Source organism: Hoplias malabaricus, chromosome Y (genome assembly GCF_029633855.1).
Source record: "Hoplias malabaricus isolate fHopMal1 chromosome Y, fHopMal1.hap1, whole genome shotgun sequence".
NCBI lineage: Eukaryota > Metazoa > Chordata > Actinopteri > Characiformes > Erythrinidae > Hoplias > Hoplias malabaricus.
This window is the reverse complement of record NC_089820.1, coordinates 7,342,165-7,365,598: the sequence shown is the minus strand read 5'-3', so window position 1 is coordinate 7,365,598 and position 23,434 is coordinate 7,342,165. Positions and strand designations below refer to the sequence as shown.

Here is a 23,434-nt window from a genome sequence, read left to right as displayed (position 1 = left end):
CACAACAGCTGCAGAGTTACAAGGCACAAGAAACTTTCTCAGTTGCTACCCATCTCACTTTCCCTTGACTAAAATAAAACCAGGCCCATGGGCTAAAAAAAAAAAAAACCAACAGATGAGTGCTCTGACAGGGACATCACAGAGCTTGAGGTGGACTACTGACCCAGAAAGTTTACACTGCAAAACTGTATTTAAAAAAAGCAAAAAACAACTCATTTTTTACCACAAAAAAGTAGCAAACATTATTTATGAAAAAGATCATCCTGTAAGGAACAGGTGCTGGAATCAGCCGTTTTAAACAAGCTCTTAAGACAGGGGGAGTGTTTCTCCTCTTTCTCCAGCACTGGACACAAGGAGCCTCACAAACCAGACCCTGGCTCCAGCTACAGACAGTAGGCACAAGCCAGGGAGCAGCTGCCATAGGGCTTGGTAAGCCCCAGCTGGCAGCTCCCTGCTCTCCTCCACTGCTGCTGTGGTTCAAAACACTTGCCACAAGCTGCTCTTCTGCTTTTCACACTGTCTGCAGCCAGAGTTGGGGCCCTGTGTTGTTCCTACCTTCTAGTGGCTCCCTCCTCCAGCTTTCTCATCAAGAAGAGATGCTAAAACTGCTTCATATCAGAGGATAGAGAGAGACAGAGGGCAGGTCTCCTACACTAAAAAGAAGGGTCATTTAAAATGGGATGTAATAATAGAAAAAATTAATAAATATAAAAATAAAAAACTATATTATCATGAATTTGGGGCATTGCCACAGATTTGTCTCCCTAGATTTATCAGGGTCTTAGAAGAAACTGCTAAATGAGCGATAACATTCAGTATGTTTACATGGCAAATATTTGTAGAAAACTAGTAGGACCAATAAAATTTCAAGTAGGGTTTATTTATTACTTAGATTATTTAATTTAATTCAATTAATGATCTATTAGTGGAATAGGATTAAATAAATAAATCATTCAAAATAAAAAAAATAAAATCATTCAAAATAAGCAAATAAAACTATTTCAATATAGGTTGAATATTCTTAAAACAACCTCAAAATGAAAAAAAAAAACCCAGAAATATATACCACAATTACGTTTATTTATGTATTTATTTTAATTTATTGCAGTGTACAGACTGACCCCTCAGCCTTCCATTAAACTGGGACGTGGGGGGCACAGACATGAGTCAAAACTTATTCTGAGTGCCTCTCATGGTGGGTTTATTACCCCTCCCTAGTCTGCAAAGTCACATGCTCAAAATTCCAGTCGTCTCTCTAGGTATTTACATACACTACATGTCCAGACATTTTTAGACACCCGTATAATCAGTGAACTCAGTTACTTTAAGGGTCACCACACAGTTGAATGTCTGTGTATAAATTAGGCAAACATGAAACTTAGGTCACCATACCAAATGACAAGGCTTGGCCAGAAGCTGTGGAGCAGTGGAATTGTGTTTTCTACAGTGATGGGACACTTCTTGGATGAACTGGAGTGGTGTCTGTGATCAAGAATATATCATCACACAAGTACTGAAAAAAGCTTAATCACTCCAGAGACCACAGTTCCAATGCTCTACGATTCAGTGCCTCCTCATTAAGCTCAAATACTAGTGAACTAGGAGCAGTGAGTACGCACACAACCGAAGTGCCCAGGGAGAGGTTGGGTGTTAGGTTCATTGCTCAAAGGCACCTCAGTGGTGGACTGCAGGAGGAGACAGTGCTTTTCCTTCACTCCCCCAGCCCCAATTTTCATTCAAGCGGAGAGGATTCAACTGGTGACCTTGTATCCCTATTAATAAGTGGTGTCTACAGACTTTTGGAGAAATGCATATGGTTGAATTAAAATGTGTACGTTTATAATACTTGTTACCTAGCCTCAAAACTCTCACAAAAACTAAAAAGTTAACAGACACCATCTACATACTATTTAAGCGGAAAACTGTACCTTTTTCACAAACTATTCCAGTGAATGAGGTCTCTCTCGTCAGACATGAACAGAATTGAGTGGTCTTCATGGTCACAGGGGTAAAACAACCTCGATTTAAGGAGGTTTCTCCAGGGGTCCATCAGCCCTAATGTGACTTGCAGATCTCAGATCATTTATTTTCACTTTTTTCAGTTAGATCATGTTTTATTGTAATTAATGACACTGGATGAAGCTTCTTGTTCATTTGTATGTCCATATGTAGATGTTGTGTATTCTTCAAGAGGCTGTGCCTTTTGCCAGGCTGTTATTTTACATAAGAAGTTGTTCTTAATGACTTGCCTGGTGAAATAAAAGTGAAATAAATAAGATAAAAAAAAAATCTTCAGTTCAGAGTGGGCAACAGCACAGCAGCTGCCCAAGCTGCCCTCTGGTGGACTCTTGGCATTGGATATGATGACCTTAACAAGGCTCATGTGCATCCTTTCCAAACTGTACAGGCAGTTCAATGCTACTTTAAAAGTAGCTAAATTCCGTAATTAGAAGTGATGTCTACAGTTAATGTATAATGTACGCATTTTTGTGGCCATTAGCAACAAATCAAGTTAGTCTGGAATTTAGCCTACATGCCTACAGGGTGCAAAACAGCAAGTTTTAAAAATCCCATCTTTTGTCTTGTCGAGAATTCAGTATAGAGCTGGAATTCCTTATACTGGCATGTGACCAAGTACAGAATGACAACAAATATTCAGTCGTCTGTAGAAAACAGTGGTCTACAGCATATATACTATCTTTTGTCAACCACAGCTTCTACTTAAAGGGAATGTCTATGATGGTGGGAAAAACACTGTTCTCACTGGTTTGTTTACATTCAGAAGCTCAGCGTCTTTTACGGTGGAACCTTAAGTTAAAAAAAGAGTAAAAAAACAACTGTTGTTTGTACGTGGCTGAACTTGTACTTGTCTGTAAGTGTTTATTCACTAGTTGAATTACCACAGAAACTCAGTTGTTGTTTGAGTTGTTTAGTTTTGAAGCACATTTAGTCTGTGTTTACTTTCATGCAGTTAGCACTCTCCTGAGTGTGGAGAAATTTTCAGATTAGGTAATCCGAAACTGCAAAAATAAGTCAATATTACCCACCTATAGAGCAGGAGTAGAACGGCATCCTCAACTTAGATTTGTGCTTTTCAAAGTTTGAAGATTGGATGTCTTTTCTCTGTAGTTTTTTAACCATTTACAGACACGGGCCTTGTAAACACATTAGACCAGTTTTGAACATACAAATAGACTGGAGAGCAGCAAATGATGAGGAAACATCCTCAAAATTTTATAAAAAAATATTTTTTTTGAAATTGTGAAATTAGCCTTTATATTAGCTAGCATGGGATAATTTCGTAACCTCAGAGAACCAGACATATTTACTTGATTTTTGCTTCAGCCAGAAGATGAAAAGTTGGATGTGAACAGTGCTTTAGCTATCATACTCAAACAACATTCATTCATTCATTCGTTATCTGTAACCGCTTATCCAGTTCAGGGTCGCGGTGGGTCCAGAGCCTACCTGGAATCATTGGGCACAAGGCGGGAACACACCCTGGAGGGGGCTACTCAAACAACATGAGTATTCCCCACTGCCAACTTTAAAAGTGTCTTTTATCCCATGTTTTATGACCAAGGAAGCTCAAAAATTACCAACTGAGTTGTCTGCCTTACTTCACATTTTGCAGGTTGGTATGCACTCCAGGTATTCAAATGAATGTGTAAATTTCTACAATTATGTATTTTAAAATGTGCATGGTATATTCTCTTTACAAACTCAGTGTTAGTTCCATTGAATCTGCAAAGTAAAAAAGAAAACCTACAACGTGCTTTAAAAATAATTCTGACACAATTTATACATTCTTATAAAGGAAGTATATTTTTATATACACTGACCAGCCAAAAAAAAATCTAAGTGACCTTTTTTGTTTCTCCATTTTTTCTCCATTTTGTCAACTTCACTAATCATACAGGTATACACAGTCCATCTGTTGTGCTTAATTCATCAGCCCCTTTTACCCTGTTCTTCAGTGGTCAGGACCACCGCAGAGCAACTTTTCTTTGGTTGGTGTATCCTTGTCAGCACTGAAGTGACACTGATATATGGTGGTGGTGTGTCAGTGTTGTGTGTTTCGCTTGTACAAGTGGACCAGACACGGCAGTGCTGAGGGAGTTTTTAAACCCCTCAATGTCATGGTTAGTCTGAGAATAGTCCACCAACAACAATGTCCAGCCAAAAGCATTCTGGGGGCAGCGTTCAGTGACCAGTGATGAAGAACTAGAGGATCACCAACACTATGCAACAGCAGATACATTTCTGTCTCTCACTTAAAGTCAGATTTTTACAAATTTGACCAAGTAGATATGTCTAATAAATGGATGAACACACCAGTACTTCAGTGTCACTCTAAATCACCACCCAAATATTACCCGCTCTGTGATGGCCCTATATGGTCAATATAGTTGTGTGAAAAAGTCTAAAAGTCTAAGTGCTAAATTTGACATACTGTTGGTAGGAACAATAGTAGCACTAGTAGGAGTAGTCAAATAATAATTTAAGGGGCCCTGTGCACCTTATGTATATATATATATATATATATATATTCTTGCACAGTAGTTTAAGTGTCTTTTTCATGCAGAAATAACCAAACTTCTGCACACGAAATGAGGTGTGTTTGCATTGCCAGTTATTTGAATGTGCCTTCCACACAATTCTAACATAGTTCTTACCTGGTGAGGCACAGTCTGCGCATAGTTCGCTGTTTCTCCCTCGTTTAGACATGCTGATCGCTGTAGTTATTCAACTTCTGAGAAGTGCAATGCCTGAAACGAACATCTTAACGATAAAATCTAGAAGAGGAAGAAAACAACATTATTTTGCTCTTAAAAAAACTTAAACTGCACTAAAATGAAAATAAAGCGGTGTTTCTAAGCTACAAACGCCCTCAAACTCGTTACTGTCCGCTCGAAGGTTCCTATATTTCCGAGAGTGACAAGAAAAACTGCCGTATTTACGTAGCACAGCCACGGAAACCCGCAGAAGAGAAGTGTAAGCCGCGCGCGCGTGTGTGTGCGTGTGTGCGTGTGTAATAGCGAGCGCTATCTGCAGTCCAAGTCGGCTAGTGCACATTAACGCATTCACACTCTTCATTACTGTACTGCGCTCAGCTGTCGTTAAAGGGGAACTCCGCTCACTGTCAAACTTCCTGCAGAATTCGGTGGTTAACATGTAAATATCAGATCGTTCAGCATTTGGTGTGAAGTAGTTCATGGCAGAGAAATTACAGACACGATTTTCTTACGGTTCCGAGAGGCACATCAATGATTTTGATGTAAACGTCAAGTCACCGAGCGTTTTAAAGTGACATGCTCTGTTCAGATGAAACTGACAGACCTATTTCTTCAGTACTGGGGTTAATTTATAAATGTGTTGAACCACGTACATTTGCTAAACAGTTAATTAAATTAGTTTTTCGTTTCAATTTATTTACGAATTATTCTGAAAACTTGCAAATGTACAGAAAAGTTTGCATATTGTTTATACATGTCTATTGCATTGCAGCTACGAAGCAAAATACACGTAAGAAAAGTGATTGCTGGAAATAAATAATGGTGCATGTCATAAACTGTGGAGTACATTAAATAAGGTGCAAAGTATTAACGAACAAGGGGAACCATTAGAAACAGACTCAGGTTGGTAGATTAATCCCGTCACTGGAGTATCTTTTAAGGGTGTAAACAAATGTGCAAATATAAATTAGCAAATAATTAAATAAATAAAAAGTAATATAAATACAATGGTTAAAGGTATAAACGCTCCCCTTTGCTGAAATTAAAATGGTCTGGCCTTCGTTTTGGGTCTAACCACAACATTCACTCCCGTAAATTGTTTTTTTTTTTTATATTAACCTGACCTCTGTTAAAGGAAGTACTCAAAAATACGATGTCGAAAGGTTTCTAAAATCGTGTATAAGAAGCTTTATAAATCACATTTATTGAAGTTCAACACGCCACCCCCTTACGTCAGTGATAATGGTCTCGACCTGTTACGTTCTTGTTTTGTACAGAAGTTATATTTTGAAAAAAGAGAGAAAGTTGGATTCATTCTACAAAATAAAACCCCCATTTGTTTATGTAAATAAATGTCTCGCAACATTAGTAAGTTTGTAATATTGTTTTTAGAGGATTTGTAGCCGTATTCTTGAGTAAAATAGGCAGAAATGTTGAGCGGCACTGAAGATTCTGAGGATTTTAGGTTGAAGTTTCCTTTGCACTGCCTTGTGTGGGAAAATGACTACAGGAACCTGGAAAATGAGCTTCTCATGGTAAAAATCTGAGAGTTCGTTTGTTTATTTATCGTTTTTATGCTCTTACAAATCGTTTTTAAATAAATATAGCAACTAGCTTTGTTTATGCGGCGTTAAACCTGTCTCACCACTCGAATTTTCCATTCCACCTTAAATAGTGCAGCAAGTCGAGTGCCTGAAGCGCCAGAATGTAGCTTACTGCTGCACCTTTAAGGTGGAGAGGAGCATTCGAAAATGAGCTTGAATTCATTTTTCTTTGTGGGCTTTGTTAAAACAAAAGTTATATATTCATATATAAGAAAATAAGCTAGGCATCATAACTGATTAAGTAGGTGAAACCGTAAAATATTTATGAGCAAACTTTGTAACCAATCACGTATTTTGAGCTTTGTATTAAGCCAATACGCTCATTATTTATTTTCTTGTTTATTGTTAGGATTTGCCTACGGCCCATTTAGTGTCACTATTCAGAAAACAACACGAGATACTAGTGAGCCTAATTTCCTATTCGTTTTGTTTCTAGTTATAGACTGATTAAATTTCAATTTCATTGCTTCAGAGTCATTCTCCCTGCTTTTTTTAAACATTACTGAAAGAACCAGTGCCCCATTAGCTGTTAGCTTTAGTATAAGTCCATCTCAAGGGGCAGTTTTAGTTATTAGAACCTCTTTATTAGACATGAAAACCTGGCATCTAAACATTGATGGATACATTTTTTTTACATGGTTTGATTAATGCAAACAACGTTCCAGAATCCACATATTTTTATTCCTATCATCTTAAATGAACAACATTTTGGTTTATCACTTGTCAAATGTGTATGTCTATGTATGTATTACAGCATAATATCGAGGAAGTGGACCCTAGAGGCCGCACACCTCTGCACCTGGCTGTGTCATTGGGACACCTGGAGTCTGTCAGAGTGCTATTGAGACACGGCGCACAGGTGACCAAAGAAAATGCAAAGAACTGGACTGGTGGGTGTTTTAGACAAACACACACATACACAAAGAGTTGAAGCATTCTTGTAGGTCCATGCATTCATGCCGGTTGCCACACTGACGTCACGTGTGTGTCTGTGTATATCTTTGTGTGTGTGTGTGAGAGAGAAAATAGTATATGCTGTTAAAAGCTTAAACTTTCATAAAGTTTGTGGATCCCTTATAATGTTTTTTTAATACAAATTCATGCCTGCCATTGTGGTACAGCCAGACTTTCAGGAATTGGTATAATACCACTCCTCCACAGACCAGTGCTTTAGGGGTTTTGTAATCCTGTTGCCTAAGCATGGCATTGGGCAGCTTCTGCAGTGTTCCCTTTAGTTTCATGCTTGTCTATGGGGTTGAACCTTAGTGCTCAAAATTTGTGAACCTAGGTCATCAATCCTTCGCCTTAAACTATGAGCAGTTTTTAAGTAAACGGTAGCTTTATTAATGTGATTCTGACAACAAACATGTTTTGACTGATCAGTAAATATGTGGCCAATACTGGAAGATTTGGCTGAACCTGCGTTCAGTGGTGTATGATTGTGTTAGTTCTAGTCCCACCAGATAAACTGGCTTCAGAGATAGTTTAAAGTTCCACTTTCTGTTTGCTCCTCTGAGCTGGATGTTTGTGTCCAGTTACATGTTTGCATTTTTATAATGAGCTTCTGATCTCAGGTGGTGGGGAAAAAAATCAAACAAAAACTAACAAACATTACAAGTCAAATTCAACAAACAACAGGGATAGGAATGGCTGCTTGATTTATATATTATTCTAGAACATTTTGGAAGACTTAGTAAAGCACAACCTGCAAATTAGCTTTTCTTATACAACATATACATGTGGAAAAGGAACGTATGTTTCTGGCTTTTCTGGCATTTTGCAATAGGATAAATGAATAATTAGTAGTAGTTATTGAGCAGTTCCTGGCAGTTCAGAGCAGTAATCAGAGTAGTTTCTGAATGCTAAGTTTACCCAGAATATATTATATTTCTAACAATAAACGAAAATGAGCATTAATTGAATAAGCAGCAACATCACACCACACCATTTAATACATTTTAATATGGTCAGAGTTAAATATAAATAGTTTGAGAACAGCTGTGTGTGTGCACACAAAGCTGCTCTTCTCTGCAAAGAAGTATGATCAGATAAAACAAACAAACAAAAAAAAAGCACTGAGGAAGTTGAGAAATGTCTTAAAGCAGCAGCAAGTTAATAATCATCCCTTACTACTGACCTCCTGATGAGTTACACAGTAAAGTTTGGACGGGGGGTGTATTACAGTAGAAAAAAAATAAGTTAAATAAAAATAGAACAGAACAGAACAGAATAAAGCAGGATAGAATATGTATACCCAAGGACAGATATATTGTAACAGCACGCAAGGATAAATGGAGTAAAAAACAATTCTAATAGAATAGATCAAGCTCTACTACAATGCCCAGTGGAAAAATACCAATAATGTATATAGATAATACGTTGAGTTGACTGGAAAGGCCTAATAACGCACTCTGTCACACTACATGATAATTAATATGCTGCCTACTAAAATAACTTATTAGGACATAATTGTGATGTGAAATAACTATAAATTAATGCGGGTTTGCAATGCTGTCTTTGAAGGCTGTGACCAGTATGGCAGCTTAGTAGGAAATGAAACCCACTCAAAGATTTACATTTGCATTAGATTTACATTCTGTACTAATCTTTTATCTGTAGTTGTTTCAAAGTCAGAAAATTATGGATGAGAAACAATGTTGAATTTGCTTTTTTGCCATAAATTTAGTAGCCATCTTGAATGTTCCACATACATTTTCTCCATTTTGCAATGAACTGCAACTCAATGAAATAAAGAAAATAAAGCTTTTTTTCTGAAGTTCATTCACAATGAAGGACTTCCAGTTCAATAATTGTTTCTAAAGTTAATTACAACTGAATACAGAGCTGAATGCTATTAATAAAATAATATTCACTCTGTGTCCAAAAGATTTTAGACACCCAATACTTTTAAGGTGCAAACAATATGGACAGAGACCCTCAGTTGTACACACACAATATGTTTAAATAAAAATATTAAATGAATACCCCTCAGCTAGAGGGTTTTAAACCTCCCAAGTTGTATGTTGTGAAGCAGTGGAACTGTTTTTGAATACCAGTTGAGACCAGTTGGTGTGTCAAACCAGTCAACAACAGTACCCAGTCTCACAAATGTCTGTGGCTGAATGCCATAAAATCATAGATTAGTATGCTAAATTACAATAGTGCCTACATGTGTGTAATATATGTTAGTGTTTATTCATGTTTATCTTCAGGTTTTTGCTGAATTTTCTACTCAGTTACTGCAGTCCCCAGTCTTATATAATTAAATTCAACAGTAGACCATGAGAAAATTGGCCCAATGAAAATAATGGCCAATTGAGCTCTCTTGGACTCCTGTCTTCAGACAGTTGAGGCATCACCAGGAAAAGTGATCTTGTAATTATAGAGCCAATACATAGACCACTGCACTTCTTAGCTTGGACCCAGCTCTCTGTAAAGCTGCTTTGTAAACATATTTGTTGTGAATACCTCTATGTAAATAAAATGGAATTGAATATTTGGGCAGGCTTGGACAAATTTGTGGGTTTTTTGATTGTTATAATGTTTTAATTCTGAGATTAAAAACTCTTAGTAATAGCTGCACATATGCTGCTACGAATGGCAAATCAAACCCCCCACATGGCTGCTGAGCATTGTTTTAACAAGCGCAGTATTCACAGAATTGTCATATAAAGAAAATCTTGGTTATAACTTGGGCTGGACTATACGGCCAAAATTTATATCACAATATATTTCAAAATTTCAATCGATATAATACCCATATCAATATAAACAACATTAAAGCTGCAGAATAACTGCCAGAACAAAAACAAGAAACATGCCACCATCAAACATAAAGCTCTTGGCTTTGTCAATATTAATATTTTTAAACTGACTTTAAAATTGAGGGCAGTGCCCTGTAATGACCGTTAGTCAGTGACAGATGCTGTAAATAATGTATAGTAAAATATTGAAAATGCGTTTAAAAATCATATCGTTTCAACTGAAACATATTTTATATATATATATAAATATATTGAATGATTGTCCAGCTCTAGCTATAAAACCTGTCATAAAACTCAAGCATGACACAGAACATCTAGAAAAGCCAGGTTAATTTTAAAAACAAGTGCTGTGATCAAATAATAAAAATGGAACTTTTTAGCGACAATCAGCATTGGTGTATCTGGAGAAAAACAAACATTCATTTCATAAAAAGAACATCTTGCCCAGTGTGAAGCAGGGGGTGGCAATGCTGCATTACTGCATGGGTAGTGGGGAAAAAATGGATTCCAATAAATCCTGTAAGAGGATGGCTTCTACAAAAGGATAATGATTCAAAATCCAAAATGCCCCAAAATTCACCATGAATAACCCTAAGAGACACAAACTGAAGTTTTTGTACCAGCCTCAATACCCCAATTTAAATATCATAAAATGTTATAGTTAGACATTAAACGAACAGTGCATGCAAGACAACCCAAAAATATGTCAGAACTAGAGGCCTTCTACAAAGAAGTACAAGTGTTTAATTAGTACTGATTCTGTTATGTATTGAAACATTTGCACAGGATTTGTTTTCTGTGTTGTTGTTCTTATGCAAGATGGACTAATAACTGTGTATTAGGATTTGCTGAAAATAGAGTCAGTAGAGTCATGTGCTACTAAGGCTGTGTTTACTACACTCAGTGACCAAAAAAAAAAAGCAACAACAACATGGTGCCAAGGTTACCACATCTTTGTCACATGAGACCTGTGCATGTGGGTATACTTTTCTCAGTCCTCCAGGAGGCAGTGAGTACAGGAGACCCAGAGATGGTGCAGCTGGTTCTGCAGAGACGAGATTACCTCAAAGCCTCCACTGCGCTTGGGGGTGTCCCAGAATTGCTGAACAAGATCCGAGAGGTCAGTGTTCCATCAGCCACGGAATGTCAGGAACGCTCACTGTTATACCCTACATTTCTTCTTCGTTTTAGCTGCAACTATGTCACTTGGTCAGAGACTTGGCGAAAGTACATTGAATTGCCGAAGTGTGTATTTGATGTAAAGCACTAAATAGCATCCGTTTGTGGAGCATGTTGTAAGAGAGTGAGAGGGAGTAGAAGGCAGACTTTGTTAGTTTCCCAGTTACCTTCCCTGCTCCTCACAACTCTGTTTTTGAAAATATCCCAGTCCAGATAAATATGGAAATGGATACATTATCATGCCAGTCCAGTAGGGGCCATAGTACCTCTAAGAGAGACATCAAAACACCACAGTACATGTGAGAAACAATGGTTTAATCCCAAATCAGTCCATACTCCCTGTGTAGTGCAAGTCATGAAATTACTGAATCTAGCTCTTAATAAACCATTATATATTTCTAATAAAACATAATTGATATTTATTCATATGTGGGAATCTGAAATCTAGTGCTATCTGAATGTCTACATTTTAGTTTGTGACTTATGTAATTCACTATATAAAGAATTTCAGTCAGAGACGAGCATGCTGTGTGACATCAGCATTTCTGAAAAACCTCAGTTTTCATCATCCACTGGAGAAGACTGACTCCTGTGTTTTCAAAATTCTCCACATTGAAGAGTATTTTTTAAAACCTCAGTATTCAATGACCTAAACCACTGTTTTCATGTGAATGGCATGCCAAAACACAGACAAAAACTTTAGTTTAAAACAAAATGATCTGTGTGGACGTGGCCTTAATCTCAGGTGTGTGTCAAGTTCTGGTACTGAATGGCAGCACATTTTGATTATTTTCCTGTTCAAACACAAAAACTAAACATGAACATTCAGTTTGATCAGGAAAATCACCAAACTGCTGCGCTCCAGACAGTCTGTTTATTTTTCTCTTTCTTGTTATGTCTCATTCTCTCTCTCTCTCTTTTCATTCTTGGATTTGGATTAATTTTGGTGTTAGTTCATTTTAATTAGTTAATTATATATTTTTAAAAAGCAAATTAGTCGATTTACAAAGTTTGGCCACGACTTCTTCCCATAATTCACACATTTTCTAGTGTGAGTCTAGTGATGTATTAACAGTTTTATTTAGTGATATAAACACAACATAGCTACTGATCAATTGAGAAGGTAGGTTACATTTTGATTTAAGCTGAAATATGGATTAAATATCATTAACTTTCACTGACCCATCCTCCTCCTCATCTGTCTCTGTCTCCCTCTCCCCCTTCCTTTTCATTTCTCTTTGTGCCTACTCAATCCTCTCTCTCTGTGAATAATATAATTCACAGTTGCTGAAGTGGCTTCCAAAAGTGTTTGGACTTGTGTGTAATGCCTCATTGTGCCAATTTCATCATGTTGGGAAGACAAATCGACAAAATGGTTTATTTGACAGTTGTCATTCCAAGAAAAATGTTTTCTTTAGAGCAGCAATGGTGTAGTTTGGTTAAGATTCTTATCCAAATTAAACTGTACTGAGAGTGGAGGGAACATTTTTGACAGATCTGTGTGCATTAAACTGAAATTTGTCTTCTTCTCAAGTCTCCAGATTTCTACATGGAGATGAAGTGGGAGTTCACCAGTTGGAGTAAGTGCCATATTTTTTTCATTCTCACATCTGTTTGTGTATATGTACAAAGTTTAGTCCTGTTTACTCAGCCATCACAGTTGTAGTAGTCCCCACCCATGGAGAAACTGAAGCAGCTTTTTTGCACATTTCAAATAAAAGGCTTTTGTGGTTAGACGCAAAAAAGGAAAAGCCTCAGAGCTCATTTGCATATGTCCATTTTAAAGGCACAGCAACAGAAAGATCATATATATTATGTCTGACTGTTTTGGTTCATGCACAAATTTGTACCTAGAGCTCAGGTACACGAAAGATGAGAAATATAGAATGTTAGCAATTTAAAAGTCATTGTGATACGATGGAGTTTTTTGTGTTTGTGCTGTAGTTCCTCTCGTGTCCCGAGTGTGTCCAAGCGATGTGTGTCGTATCTGGAAAAGTGGAGCCAGTCTCAGAGTGGACGCTACGCTGCTGGGCTTTGAGAACATGACCTGGATCAGAGGGAGACGCAGCTACATCTTCAAAGGAGAGGGTACATACACACAAGCACACAAAAAAACATCTGCAATATACACCAACAAAGTCCCAATTAGCCCCGCTTTATTTAGCAGTGTGTGCACCTGTGTAATTATCATAGCATTTGAAAATGACAGCTCTGTGTGAGTGGAAAAAAATGTTTAGATCAGGGATTTTTTTAACTGAAATGTGTATGTATATGTGAATAAACCAGTTACTATAAAACTCTTCTTATATTTAAACTGTGCTCATAATATGATTAATCTGATTAATGATTGCATTGATACTTAATAGGCTTGCATCAGTATTCATTTTGCATTGATATTCATGGTGAACCATTTTTCCATGAAGAGTAACTGCTTACGTGTAAACTTCCTTATACAGACATGATGTCATTTAAAACTAATAAAGGTCTATTGCTATAACTGTTAATCAGTGAATTTTGTTAAATGATCTAATTTCTGTGTGTGCATGTGTACAGACAGCTGTGCGGAAATAATGGAGGTGAACCATGATGAGGAAGTGGTGGACACTGACAGCTTTGATATTTCCAGAGAGATGGAGGAAGTGACATTGGACTCCATGCAGCCGAATGAGCAAGAAGTAGCCAAACGCCTGACTACACCCATCATCAACACCTACTTGGACACCAAGGACATCTCCTTTGAGAGGTAACTCTTTGTGCTTCTCAAAAGAAGCTGCAGATCCCCCTTTACATGTCTGTTGGATGTGGTCAGTAGCAGTAAAATATAAGACGGCTTATCACACACAAGCACACAAAACATGATAAAAAATTTAGTTCAAACGAATTCTTAATACAACACCAAAAATAATTCCATGTTTTGCATTTCATGCTTTTATTCTACCAATTATGCCTTCAAATTTATAAGAAATTTTCAGAATTTTAGTTATTATTGATATTCTTAGCGCCCCCTCCAGGGTGTATTCCCGCCTTGCGCCCAATGATTCCAGGTAGGCTCTGGACCCACCGCGACCCTGAATTGGATAAGCGGTTACAGATAATGAATGAATGATATTCTTAGCACAGCTCTATATGAGCTTTTTGGTTCGCTCTAATATGTCAGTTTATAAATATATAAACGGCTGCATATTGTGAAATGATGGTGTGAAATGTGTGAACTGTTGCAATTCACTGGTTTCCTACAATAGGACTGGAGCGATATGGCAAACATATGACATTGCAAGGGTTCTCTATATATTAATAATTTAGTACTGATTCATTTTCCAGGTGTAAATCTGGAATCTGGGGTTGGAGAACGGACAGAACAGAGGTGGTAAATGGATTTGAAGCAAAGGTAAGCACTTTCGTTCATTTGATAGACACTAAGATAGGTTTTTGAAAAATGTAATAATGGTCTTAAAAGTATAGTCTAATTTTCAATAAACATGCTTCTTTCATTATTTATAGTCCACTACAGTACCTTCAGTGTACTGTGTTGTTATCCTGCTGTAAATGCCCTAATTTTACTCCTGGCTTTGAGTTCCCTCGTGACGCAAAAGTGGAAAATAGCAGCTCTGATTATGGGGCTGATAAAATGGACAATAAGGCTGACTTGTGTATATTTTATATATATTTTTGGCAGGTCTTCTCAGTAAATAATGTGAACCTTGTGATCCGGACAAGGACGGAGCACCTCACAGACGAAGAGAAGGCTCGAATAAAAAGTATGTGTCTATTGGGTATCATGACACAGTGTTTAACTGAGTGTAATATATTATCTAAGATTCTGTCTAAATTGTTTGAGGTGAAATTCCAGGCCTTATTTTATATTCAATTTTCTTTCCTAAACTATAGATGAAAACACATACCCTGAAATACCCCCACCCCTGGTGACCACTTTGAATGCCAAAATTACATATGATGAAAACATGAGCTAGAATTCCTTGAACCCACTTGAAAAGTGGTGCCTGCGACAACGTTTTTGTGGTTCATTCATTTTGTTTTATTGAACCAAGCAGGCTACCAATTAGTTTTTAGTGAGTGTGGACTGATATTTGAACTTTGGAAAAATGTCTGAGTGTTTTGGCGGTACTCTGGAACAAAACTTGACGCTGATTGGACTGTGATAATCAGAGGCAGGACAAACTGTCTAGCACAGGCACAGCTAGTATAATACTAACAGCTAGTATAGTAGAATGTGATAGACCAATTTATTTCCTTTACCCTTTTGGTGGCGCATTGCCCTGTTGCTCTTACGAATACCCAGTGAAACTTGTTTTATATGCACTGATACGCAAAAATCACCGTCCTTGTTTGCTACACATGTCCATTATATCTTCTCCTGACCAAATGGGTGCTTGTTGTAGTTCTACAATTACAGACAAATGTCCACATGTAGCTCTGCATACGTTGTTAGCCCCCTTTCACCCTGTTCTTCAGTGGTCAGGTTTTTCTGTGTTTCAGGTGAAAGGAATATCCTGGAATCTTTCCTGGGAACAGTAGAACAGCAGATCAGTGCTCAGGGGGTGAGTTTAATTCATAAAGTAAAAAAAAAATGAATTCATAGGAGCAGTTCAGTTGGCCAGTTCATTTGATGGTATGGTCCTAATATTTTCATTACAAGATGCAAAATAAGAAAAATCTCAAACATAACCCTATTATTCATGTTGTGAGGAGCAGAAATGAAAAAGGAGCTGAAATTTTAACTAATTAACGTTACATGAACCAATATCTTTTGGCAGGATTTGACTCTGGAGTATGCCACAGCCACAAACCCCACAGCCATCACTCCAGAGGAATATTTTAATCCAGAATTTGACCTGAAAGACAGAGACATTGGCAGACCTATTGAGCTAACTATCAGAACCCAGAGGTAAATGTGCTTTAGATTTGTATTTTTTTGGGGGCTTTCTTTTGTGTGGCAAGGTGTTCTGATTCTCATAAGGTGTGCAGTCCCTCTCTGCTACCTTCTTTGAACTAAACAGATCTGAAACTTTAACCAAAATGTGTTGTTCTTACCTACCTTCTGGTGGATTATAAGTGTGTACATTGCATGATCCACAAGTTCATCAACAGTTCCGTTGTTCCACAGAAATTTACAAGTGGCTTTTACACTATCTGTTGGTACTAGTATGGTGTAAGTTTCATATCATAACATGAATGTCTGACTTTTAACTAATTTTTTAAAATGCTATTTATTTATTTGTTTATTTTAGGTTTAAGGGCACACTATGGATGAGTGAAGAGCACCCCCTCTCTTTGGTGGAGCAGGTGACCCCCATCATAGACCTGATGGCCCGAACTAGCACACACTTTGCACGTCTCCGAGATTTCATCACCCTCCGCTTCCCGCCAGGGTTTCCTGTCAAGATCGGTAAGTATTGACATATGAGGAAAAGGATGTCTCAAAAAGCATTCTTCAGTTGATATTGACTTAATTCAGATATTTTATTATTCATAAATAAATGAATGAATGAATAAATAAGCTGTATTGAATATTTTTATACATATATAAAAGAAATATTTATGTATGTATAACTGTCTCATCTGGCTTTTATTTTCTGGCAGAAATTCCTCTGTTCCATGTCTTGAACGCCCGCATCACGTTTGGAAATGTTAATCAGTGCAGTACGGACGAGCCTCTGGATGCCAGTAAAATGTCTGCTACACCATCACCAATCACAGAGGAGGCTGGACAGAGCAGCAACGCCTCAAGTACGCCACATTGGCCAATGCTAGGGGTGCACAGTCTTGGAAATATTAACATGAAAAATTTGTTAGCAAGGCATATTTGATAAAAAATGTTGTTATTTTTTGGTAGTAAGCTAGTGTTATTTACTGTTTTTATAGAATAGGAATTTCAGTTAACATTGAACACTGCAACAATGCGCATGTTGCTTTTGTAGTTGAAAAAAAAAATAAAACAAAATAATTAGCTACCATTAACCATGGGAAAACATGGATATCATGCTTGTAATTATGCCTTGAAAATATATAATGTAGGCAGAGACTCCTATTTACAATTCTCATTTCTCTCTCGCTCTCAGCTTTCCAGGTGTGTCCATCAGTGTTCACTGTGCCTTCTCACTATCGCCTCCGAGGGGGGAACAGACACAGTGCACCACGGCACAATATCTCCAACCATGATGAAGAACTGCTGCAGTATGCCATACAGCAGAGTCTCTTAGAGTCCAGCAGCTGTAGCCCACAGGTCAGATACAAACCTGTGTGTGTGTGTGTGTGTGTGTGTGTGTGTGTGTGTGTGTGTGTGTGTGTGTGTGTGTGTGTGTGTGTGTGTGTGTGTGTGTGTGTGTTACTTTGATTGTATCATTATTATTATCATCATCCTTTTTCAGTATACTTTTAATTGTATTAAATATGAGTAGAAGTTTGAATCTTAAAAGAGCAATCTGTAATATAGTTCCTGTACTAAATCATAAAATGACCAGAGGTTTAAGGATCAGAGATTAGGGAAACATGCTAAGTTTGAAGCACTGGCAGTTATGGCAGCAGTGCTACAGCCACTATATGTTTCTATGAGGAGTGTTCATTTATTGGTGTTTTACCCTGTGATCCACCCACTGTACAATCGCTGTTGGCTAACTGTCTCCTGAACAGGCAAGCAAGTAAATGAAGAAAATGAGGAATAAGAATTGTTTCAGAAGATATCTTTAGCCTCACAGTCGTCTAATTAAGGTGGAACAGAATAATGAAATAAGAATCTGGCAAATAGTGTATTCTCTAATAGTGATAGTAATAGTGTAATAGTATTATTCTCATAAAATTACATATTTAAGGTGGAATTAACCAGTTGAATATGAAACTTGATGAAAATGTCTGCCTCCTAAAATGACCTTTAAGGTGGAACTGAAAAAAAATTATAAGGAAGGTAACATCAGTCACTATTGTGACTTGGAAATTTTACAAACAACTAGAATGTCCTGTAGGCCTGTGTTTTTCAAGGCCAATAAATGCTCTGCAAGTTGACATGTAACCCTTAGTCCTTACTCAGCTCACTTGGAACCATGACAGAGCAAGGATTAAGACAGTACTCTGTTATAGGTATCAGGTAACGAATTTGCCTAATGGAACAGCAAAAAATCAGAGTAGGGCTGAGCTGAGATGAACAGGTACCATGAAGTGGAAAATCATGTGTTAGTCCAGGTCACTTAAACACAGCATAATTACCTTCCTATATCACAATTTCAGTTTTGATGAGGAGCTATAGATTAAAGTGAATAGCTAGACTTCTTCCAGTGAACCTTCTAACTATAACTAAATGTGTACTATAAGAGAATTAAGAACAGAATAATTATTTGAGCAAAATTACATTAATGCAGTTGGATAAAAACCACGTTCTGGTGACTTTTCTTTCTAGGACTCTTGGGGTGACTCCAATGGAATTCTGACACAAGGAATGGTGAACAGCCTCAGTGACGCGTGAGTGTGCAGTGTTTGGGAAATTTATCCCCTTTATATTTTGCATGTTGTACCCTCTAATTTTAACCCTGTATTCATCTCTATACCGTCAGGACCGTCTCAGAAGGTGTCCCGGACCTGGACATCACACCCACAAGCTCAGGCTCTGCCTCCAGCCCAGACTCTGACCTTCGTTTGGCCATGGAGCTATCAGCTCAAACCCAGGAGGAGGAGGAGAGGAGGCGGAAAGAAGAGGAAGAGGAGCTCCAGAGGATCCTACAGCTTTCTCTTACAGAGAAATGAGAGAGACTGAGGAACGACGGAGTGAGTCAAGGATGGACAAAAGGGAGAGTCTGTCCTGGCGTTGCCATAAACCTCCAATTCGTCAGCACTTGAGTTCACACACAACTAGCCACTTCTTGCTCTGCCACTCACTAAGCATATACCTGTGTGTAGTAGTTTATTCCTGTGTGCATTTTTGAACACCCCTGATCAAATGATTTTTTTTGATTTTCTTGATTAAATTTGTTTGTTAATAGAATTTCTATCTACTATAATCACGTTATTTAGGGTTTAAATTAAAAGAAGTAGGATGACAAGGAAAACAATTACAACCTGAAATAGGACGGGAGGATGTGGCTTTAAATCTTGCACAAAGCAGTAGTTTAAACATTGTAAAATAATTTGACAAAGAGGACATGTTATTTAAACTTATTTTCACCTAAAAAGAGAACAAGCCATTTAATTTGTCCAGGGGTGTACAAGACTTCACACACGACTGTAAATGACATAAGGAAAGAACATGTTTCAGAACGTTTCCTTTAACTCATGATCATAAAAGCTTATTCTATAAGAAATGTATTGTGTATTCTAAGGATAACTGTTTATTCACCTCTCCTGAGATTTTCACAGGAGTTCTGAGCTGCTTCATTGAGATTATGTTAATGGCATGGTGTGTGTGGTTGTAAAAATGTCCATGAGAGGCCATTTTGTTTGTGTGTGTGTGTGTCAGTGTAATTAGCAGAACTGTAAAGATAAGGTCTTTGGAGTTTATTGTGGGTTTTTCCTGTCGTTACAGTATCTCAGGGTTCTTACAGGTTCCTGTAGAAGTCATTGGAAGAAGCTTCTCCTGGCGCCTCCCAAAAATCGATTATTTTCAAACAACTGCTTGGTTACAGCTTTATAGGACACTGGCAATGAAAACCTAGACCACAACACAGTCTGTATCACTATGACTGTGACTGAAATGGCTCCCTACTCCCTAATTAGTATCGTGAAGCACTATTTAGTTCAGTGAGCAGTGCTAGAATCGTAAATGAATTTGGACTGTAGTAACAAAGAAAAATGGAGTGCGTTTTGGTTCACATTCAATTCAGGTAGTGAATGTACAATGTTTTTGAGCAATCACATCCATGCAACATGAGAAAATTTAAATTGAACATGAATAAGTGCCTGGAAATACAGGTATGGTGGTGGCGTTTTACAGTTTCTCATAAGACTGAATGCGATTTTTGCCAGTGTTCTTTAAAGCTTGTCTTACATAGCAACACTCGCTATGGAAAAAACACATGTGGGCACAGCCTGGGTGGGTGGATGTAGATGGACAGAGGACAGAAGAAAGCATCCCTGGGTCTTGTTTCCCAGATCCACTGTCTGCAGAGTTAAGCTCCAGATCTTTTGTCCTCTGTGAACAGTGGGCCAACAATGTTGTGTTTCACAGAAATATATTGTCACTGTTTCTGAACCTAGCTACCATCAGCTAGAGTAGTAAGCCTGTTTTATTAGGTTTTGGACACCTGCACATCCATAATGACTTCTGAAACTGATTATGTTAGTTGAGTCCCCCCCCTCCCCTAATTTGCTGTAGCAACAGCTTCTACATTTCTAGGAAGGCTTTAATGATAACGGCATTGGATAAAGCTCCTGTACTGTAGAGAATGTAGTTTCATTGTTCCACAGAAAGGCTGGGGGAACGTTTTACACCACTTGCCTGCACCTGGAATTAAACATGGTGACCTTGTGCTTCTGCTGCTGCTGCTCTAGAGTTTCTTGCTTCACTGTGGAGATTTTGCGTGGTGTCTCAAGAATCGATGACGTTTATGGACAAGGGCCAGGTTTAGCCTTTCCTAGACTAATTTAAATAACAATATAGACACAACATATCATATATACAGCATACACTTACCATGAATCTTAAACAGATGCACTGTTAGATTTGTAGCTGAACTTTGCAGAGTGGTCAGTCTCGAGGATGAGTGTTGGATGGCCCAAAGCCAAAAGTTTCCAAACATTGGACCCATAAGAGTGCCTCAACACCGAAAGCAATAAAGAAACCATCGTGCCTCCTCACTGTGAACATGACCACAACCTTCGTCCTGTTCCTGATTCTTTTACTGTAGATTCACGCAGTGATTCAATTCAGCCTTCAAGCTTTTTCAATTTCTGTCTAGAAACCTTCACCACAGGTAACCCACATGGCATTGGTGGGGCCATTAATTTGATAGTACTGGCAAAAATTCCATTCTATTCCAAATATTCTCTGTCCCATGGATTTGGTGCCTAAAATCTGCTTCTTTAGTTTTACGCTGGATCATTTGAGGGAAAACTTAAAACTTTACGTTATTTTCTGTAAAATTTGCATCAGGAGTTGCTTTTACTTTTCTGGAGAAATGTATGCTCTATCCCCTTTTTTTTGAATGGACATATTCAAATACAAATTTAAAGCGACAAAACCTGTCAAGCTATTAAGTTCTTAGCTGACAATATCTGCAGCAAACATGCAGCTCAAATAAACAAACATTGCTCAGTGCTGGCCCCTAAATTTAACAGTCATTACTCATCTCGAACACCACTCACCTGTTCTTACGTTCTTGTTAACATTAATTATATATACAGTTAATTATTTGTGTTAAATAAAAAACAACACCCAGTTTGATTTGTGTTTTTGACATATGCGTATGATAATGAAAACAACAACTCTGCAAAATAACTGCAGTCACTTGTTTAGTAAATGTGACAAACCTACATTGCTTGTTGGGTAGATTAGCCTTGTGACTTCAGTGCAAAACTAAAGAAGCAAACATCTGAGTTTGAGCTAAGCCAAAAAAAAGAACTGATTTACTTTGCAGAACTGTCACTTTTAAGTTGTGTGAATTTTTGTTGTTTCAGTGGTTTTTGAATGCGGAAGAGCCTGTTTCTGTGGTGTAAACGTTTGCTTTGTCACTTTAGAGGTGCTTTCCTTCAGCCAATGCAAAAAAAAAAAAAAGTTTTATCTAGTTTATGTAGGCTGGCCTTTTTTTTTTTTTTAAACTAGACTCTGAAGGTGTCTGGCACTGGAGATGGGGCTTAACCTTTTTCTGTTTTATACTGTAAAAAGCAGTGTTGCTTGGACGATTGATTTTAAACTTCGCTGCACCTTTTTTACTGAGTCAACTGACCAAACATACTGCAGTCCAAGTGGAAGTTTCCAGTTTATAACTAATTTTATAAGATAATCTAATAATTGTCTTTCTTTCTTTTTTTTTAAATAAACAATTTTCATAGGCTACATACTCACTCAATGAATGACAAATATGGCTGTGATCTCTGACATGCCACGGACAGTGCCCATTTCTCTGTACAACAATATTTCTGTTTTTTTTTTGTTTGTTTTTTTCCATGGGTTTCCTCTGTTTAACTTTAAGGATCTAATTGCCAAATGACCTAACAAGCTTTACCATATCAGGGTTATATAGTAAAGGCTAATTATTTTACAGTAACTGAGCAAGTATATGATGAAATCTAATCATGTGGAGGAAATCCACAAGGCATTTGTAAAATGTGATGTCTGTTTGGGGGGGGGGGTAGTTTTCAGTACAATAAAAGCACTTTATAAGACTTCATTCATGGATTAAATTAATACTGTCTCCAATTTAATACTGTATTTCCAATTCTGAAATAGTTTAATTTCAAGCTATTCAAGATGTGTTTATTGAATACAATCATGGCTGAAAGTGTTGGCACCCCTGAAAATTTCCAAAAAATGATTGCAATCTCTGATGGTACAGAGGTGTGTAAGTGCCCATGGCATGGGAAACTTACACATCTGTGAAGGCACCATTAATGCTGAAAGGTACATACAGGATTTGGAGCGATATATGTTGCCATTCAAGCAATATCTTTTTAAAGGACGTCCCTGCTTATTTCAGCAAGACAATGCCAAGCCACATTCTGCATGTGTTACAGCAGCTGTGGCTTTGTAGTAAAAGAGTGCAGATAGTAGACTGGCCTGCCTCAGTCCTGACATGTCTCCCATTGAAAATGTGTGGCGCATTAAGAAAGCACAGAATACGACAACGGAGACCCCCCCCATGACTATTGAACAACTGAAGATGTACATCAAGCAAGAATGGGGAAAAAATTCAACCTACAAAGCTTCAACAATTAGTGTCCTCAGTTCCCAAATGCTTATTGAGTGTTAAAAGGAAAGATGATGTAACACAGTGGTAAACATGCCCCTGTCTTTTGGAATATTTTGCAGGCCTCAAATTTAAAATGAGTGAATTGCAAAAATAAATATAAAGTTTATCCGTTTGAACATTAAATATATTGTCTTTATAGTGTATTCAATTGAATATAGATTGAAAAGGAGTTGCAAATCATCGTATTCTGTTTTTATTAATGTTTTACACAACATCCCAACTTCATTGGAATTGGAGTT

At 37.6% G+C, this 23,434-nt stretch overlaps 2 protein-coding genes across 3 annotated transcripts in view; one reads left to right on the top strand and one right to left on the bottom strand.

Annotated features, from left to right (window-relative positions):
- The window catches only part of LOC136678130 (ARF GTPase-activating protein GIT2-like), a 28,421-nt gene extending 23,433 nt beyond the window's left edge, over nt 1-4,988 (bottom strand). The window contains exon 1 of the mRNA XM_066656001.1: nt 4,677-4,988. Coding sequence (XP_066512098.1) covers nt 4,677-4,728 — 52 coding nt within the window. The 5' untranslated portion in view covers nt 4,729-4,988. The remainder of the gene's footprint in view (nt 1-4,676) is intronic.
- A 1,043-nt stretch (nt 4,989-6,031) lies between these two features.
- Nucleotides 6,032-22,571, top strand: LOC136679104 (ankyrin repeat domain-containing protein 13A-like). Of its 2 annotated transcripts, XM_066657403.1 has the most exons (16): nt 6,032-6,271; nt 6,690-6,743; nt 7,095-7,230; nt 11,100-11,224; nt 12,818-12,863; nt 13,228-13,371; nt 13,837-14,026; nt 14,605-14,671; nt 14,960-15,041; nt 15,781-15,842; nt 16,059-16,189; nt 16,533-16,690; nt 16,885-17,031; nt 17,364-17,527; nt 18,695-18,756; nt 18,849-22,571. In XM_066657403.1, the coding sequence occupies exons 1-16, from the start codon at nt 6,167-6,169 to the stop codon at nt 19,036-19,038; spliced, it is 1,863 nt and encodes a 620-aa protein (XP_066513500.1). In that variant the 5' UTR covers nt 6,032-6,166; the 3' UTR covers nt 19,039-22,571. The 2 variants fall into 2 exon arrangements, with proteins under 2 accessions (XP_066513500.1, XP_066513501.1); XM_066657404.1 differs by lacking the exon at nt 6,690-6,743.
- Nucleotides 22,572-23,434: the final 863 nt, after the last annotated feature.

Coding starts and splice junctions, on each gene's coding strand:
- LOC136679104 (XM_066657403.1), top strand. CDS start 6,167: ATGTTGAGCGGCACTGAAGATTCTGAGGATTTTAGGTTGAAGTTTCCT. Junction 7,231..11,099: donor AAATGCAAAGAACTGGACTG/GTGGGTGTTTTA, acceptor TACTTTTCTCAG/TCCTCCAGGAGGCAGTGAGT. Junction 17,032..17,363: donor ACAGAGCAGCAACGCCTCAA/GTACGCCACATT, acceptor TCTCGCTCTCAG/CTTTCCAGGTGTGTCCATCA.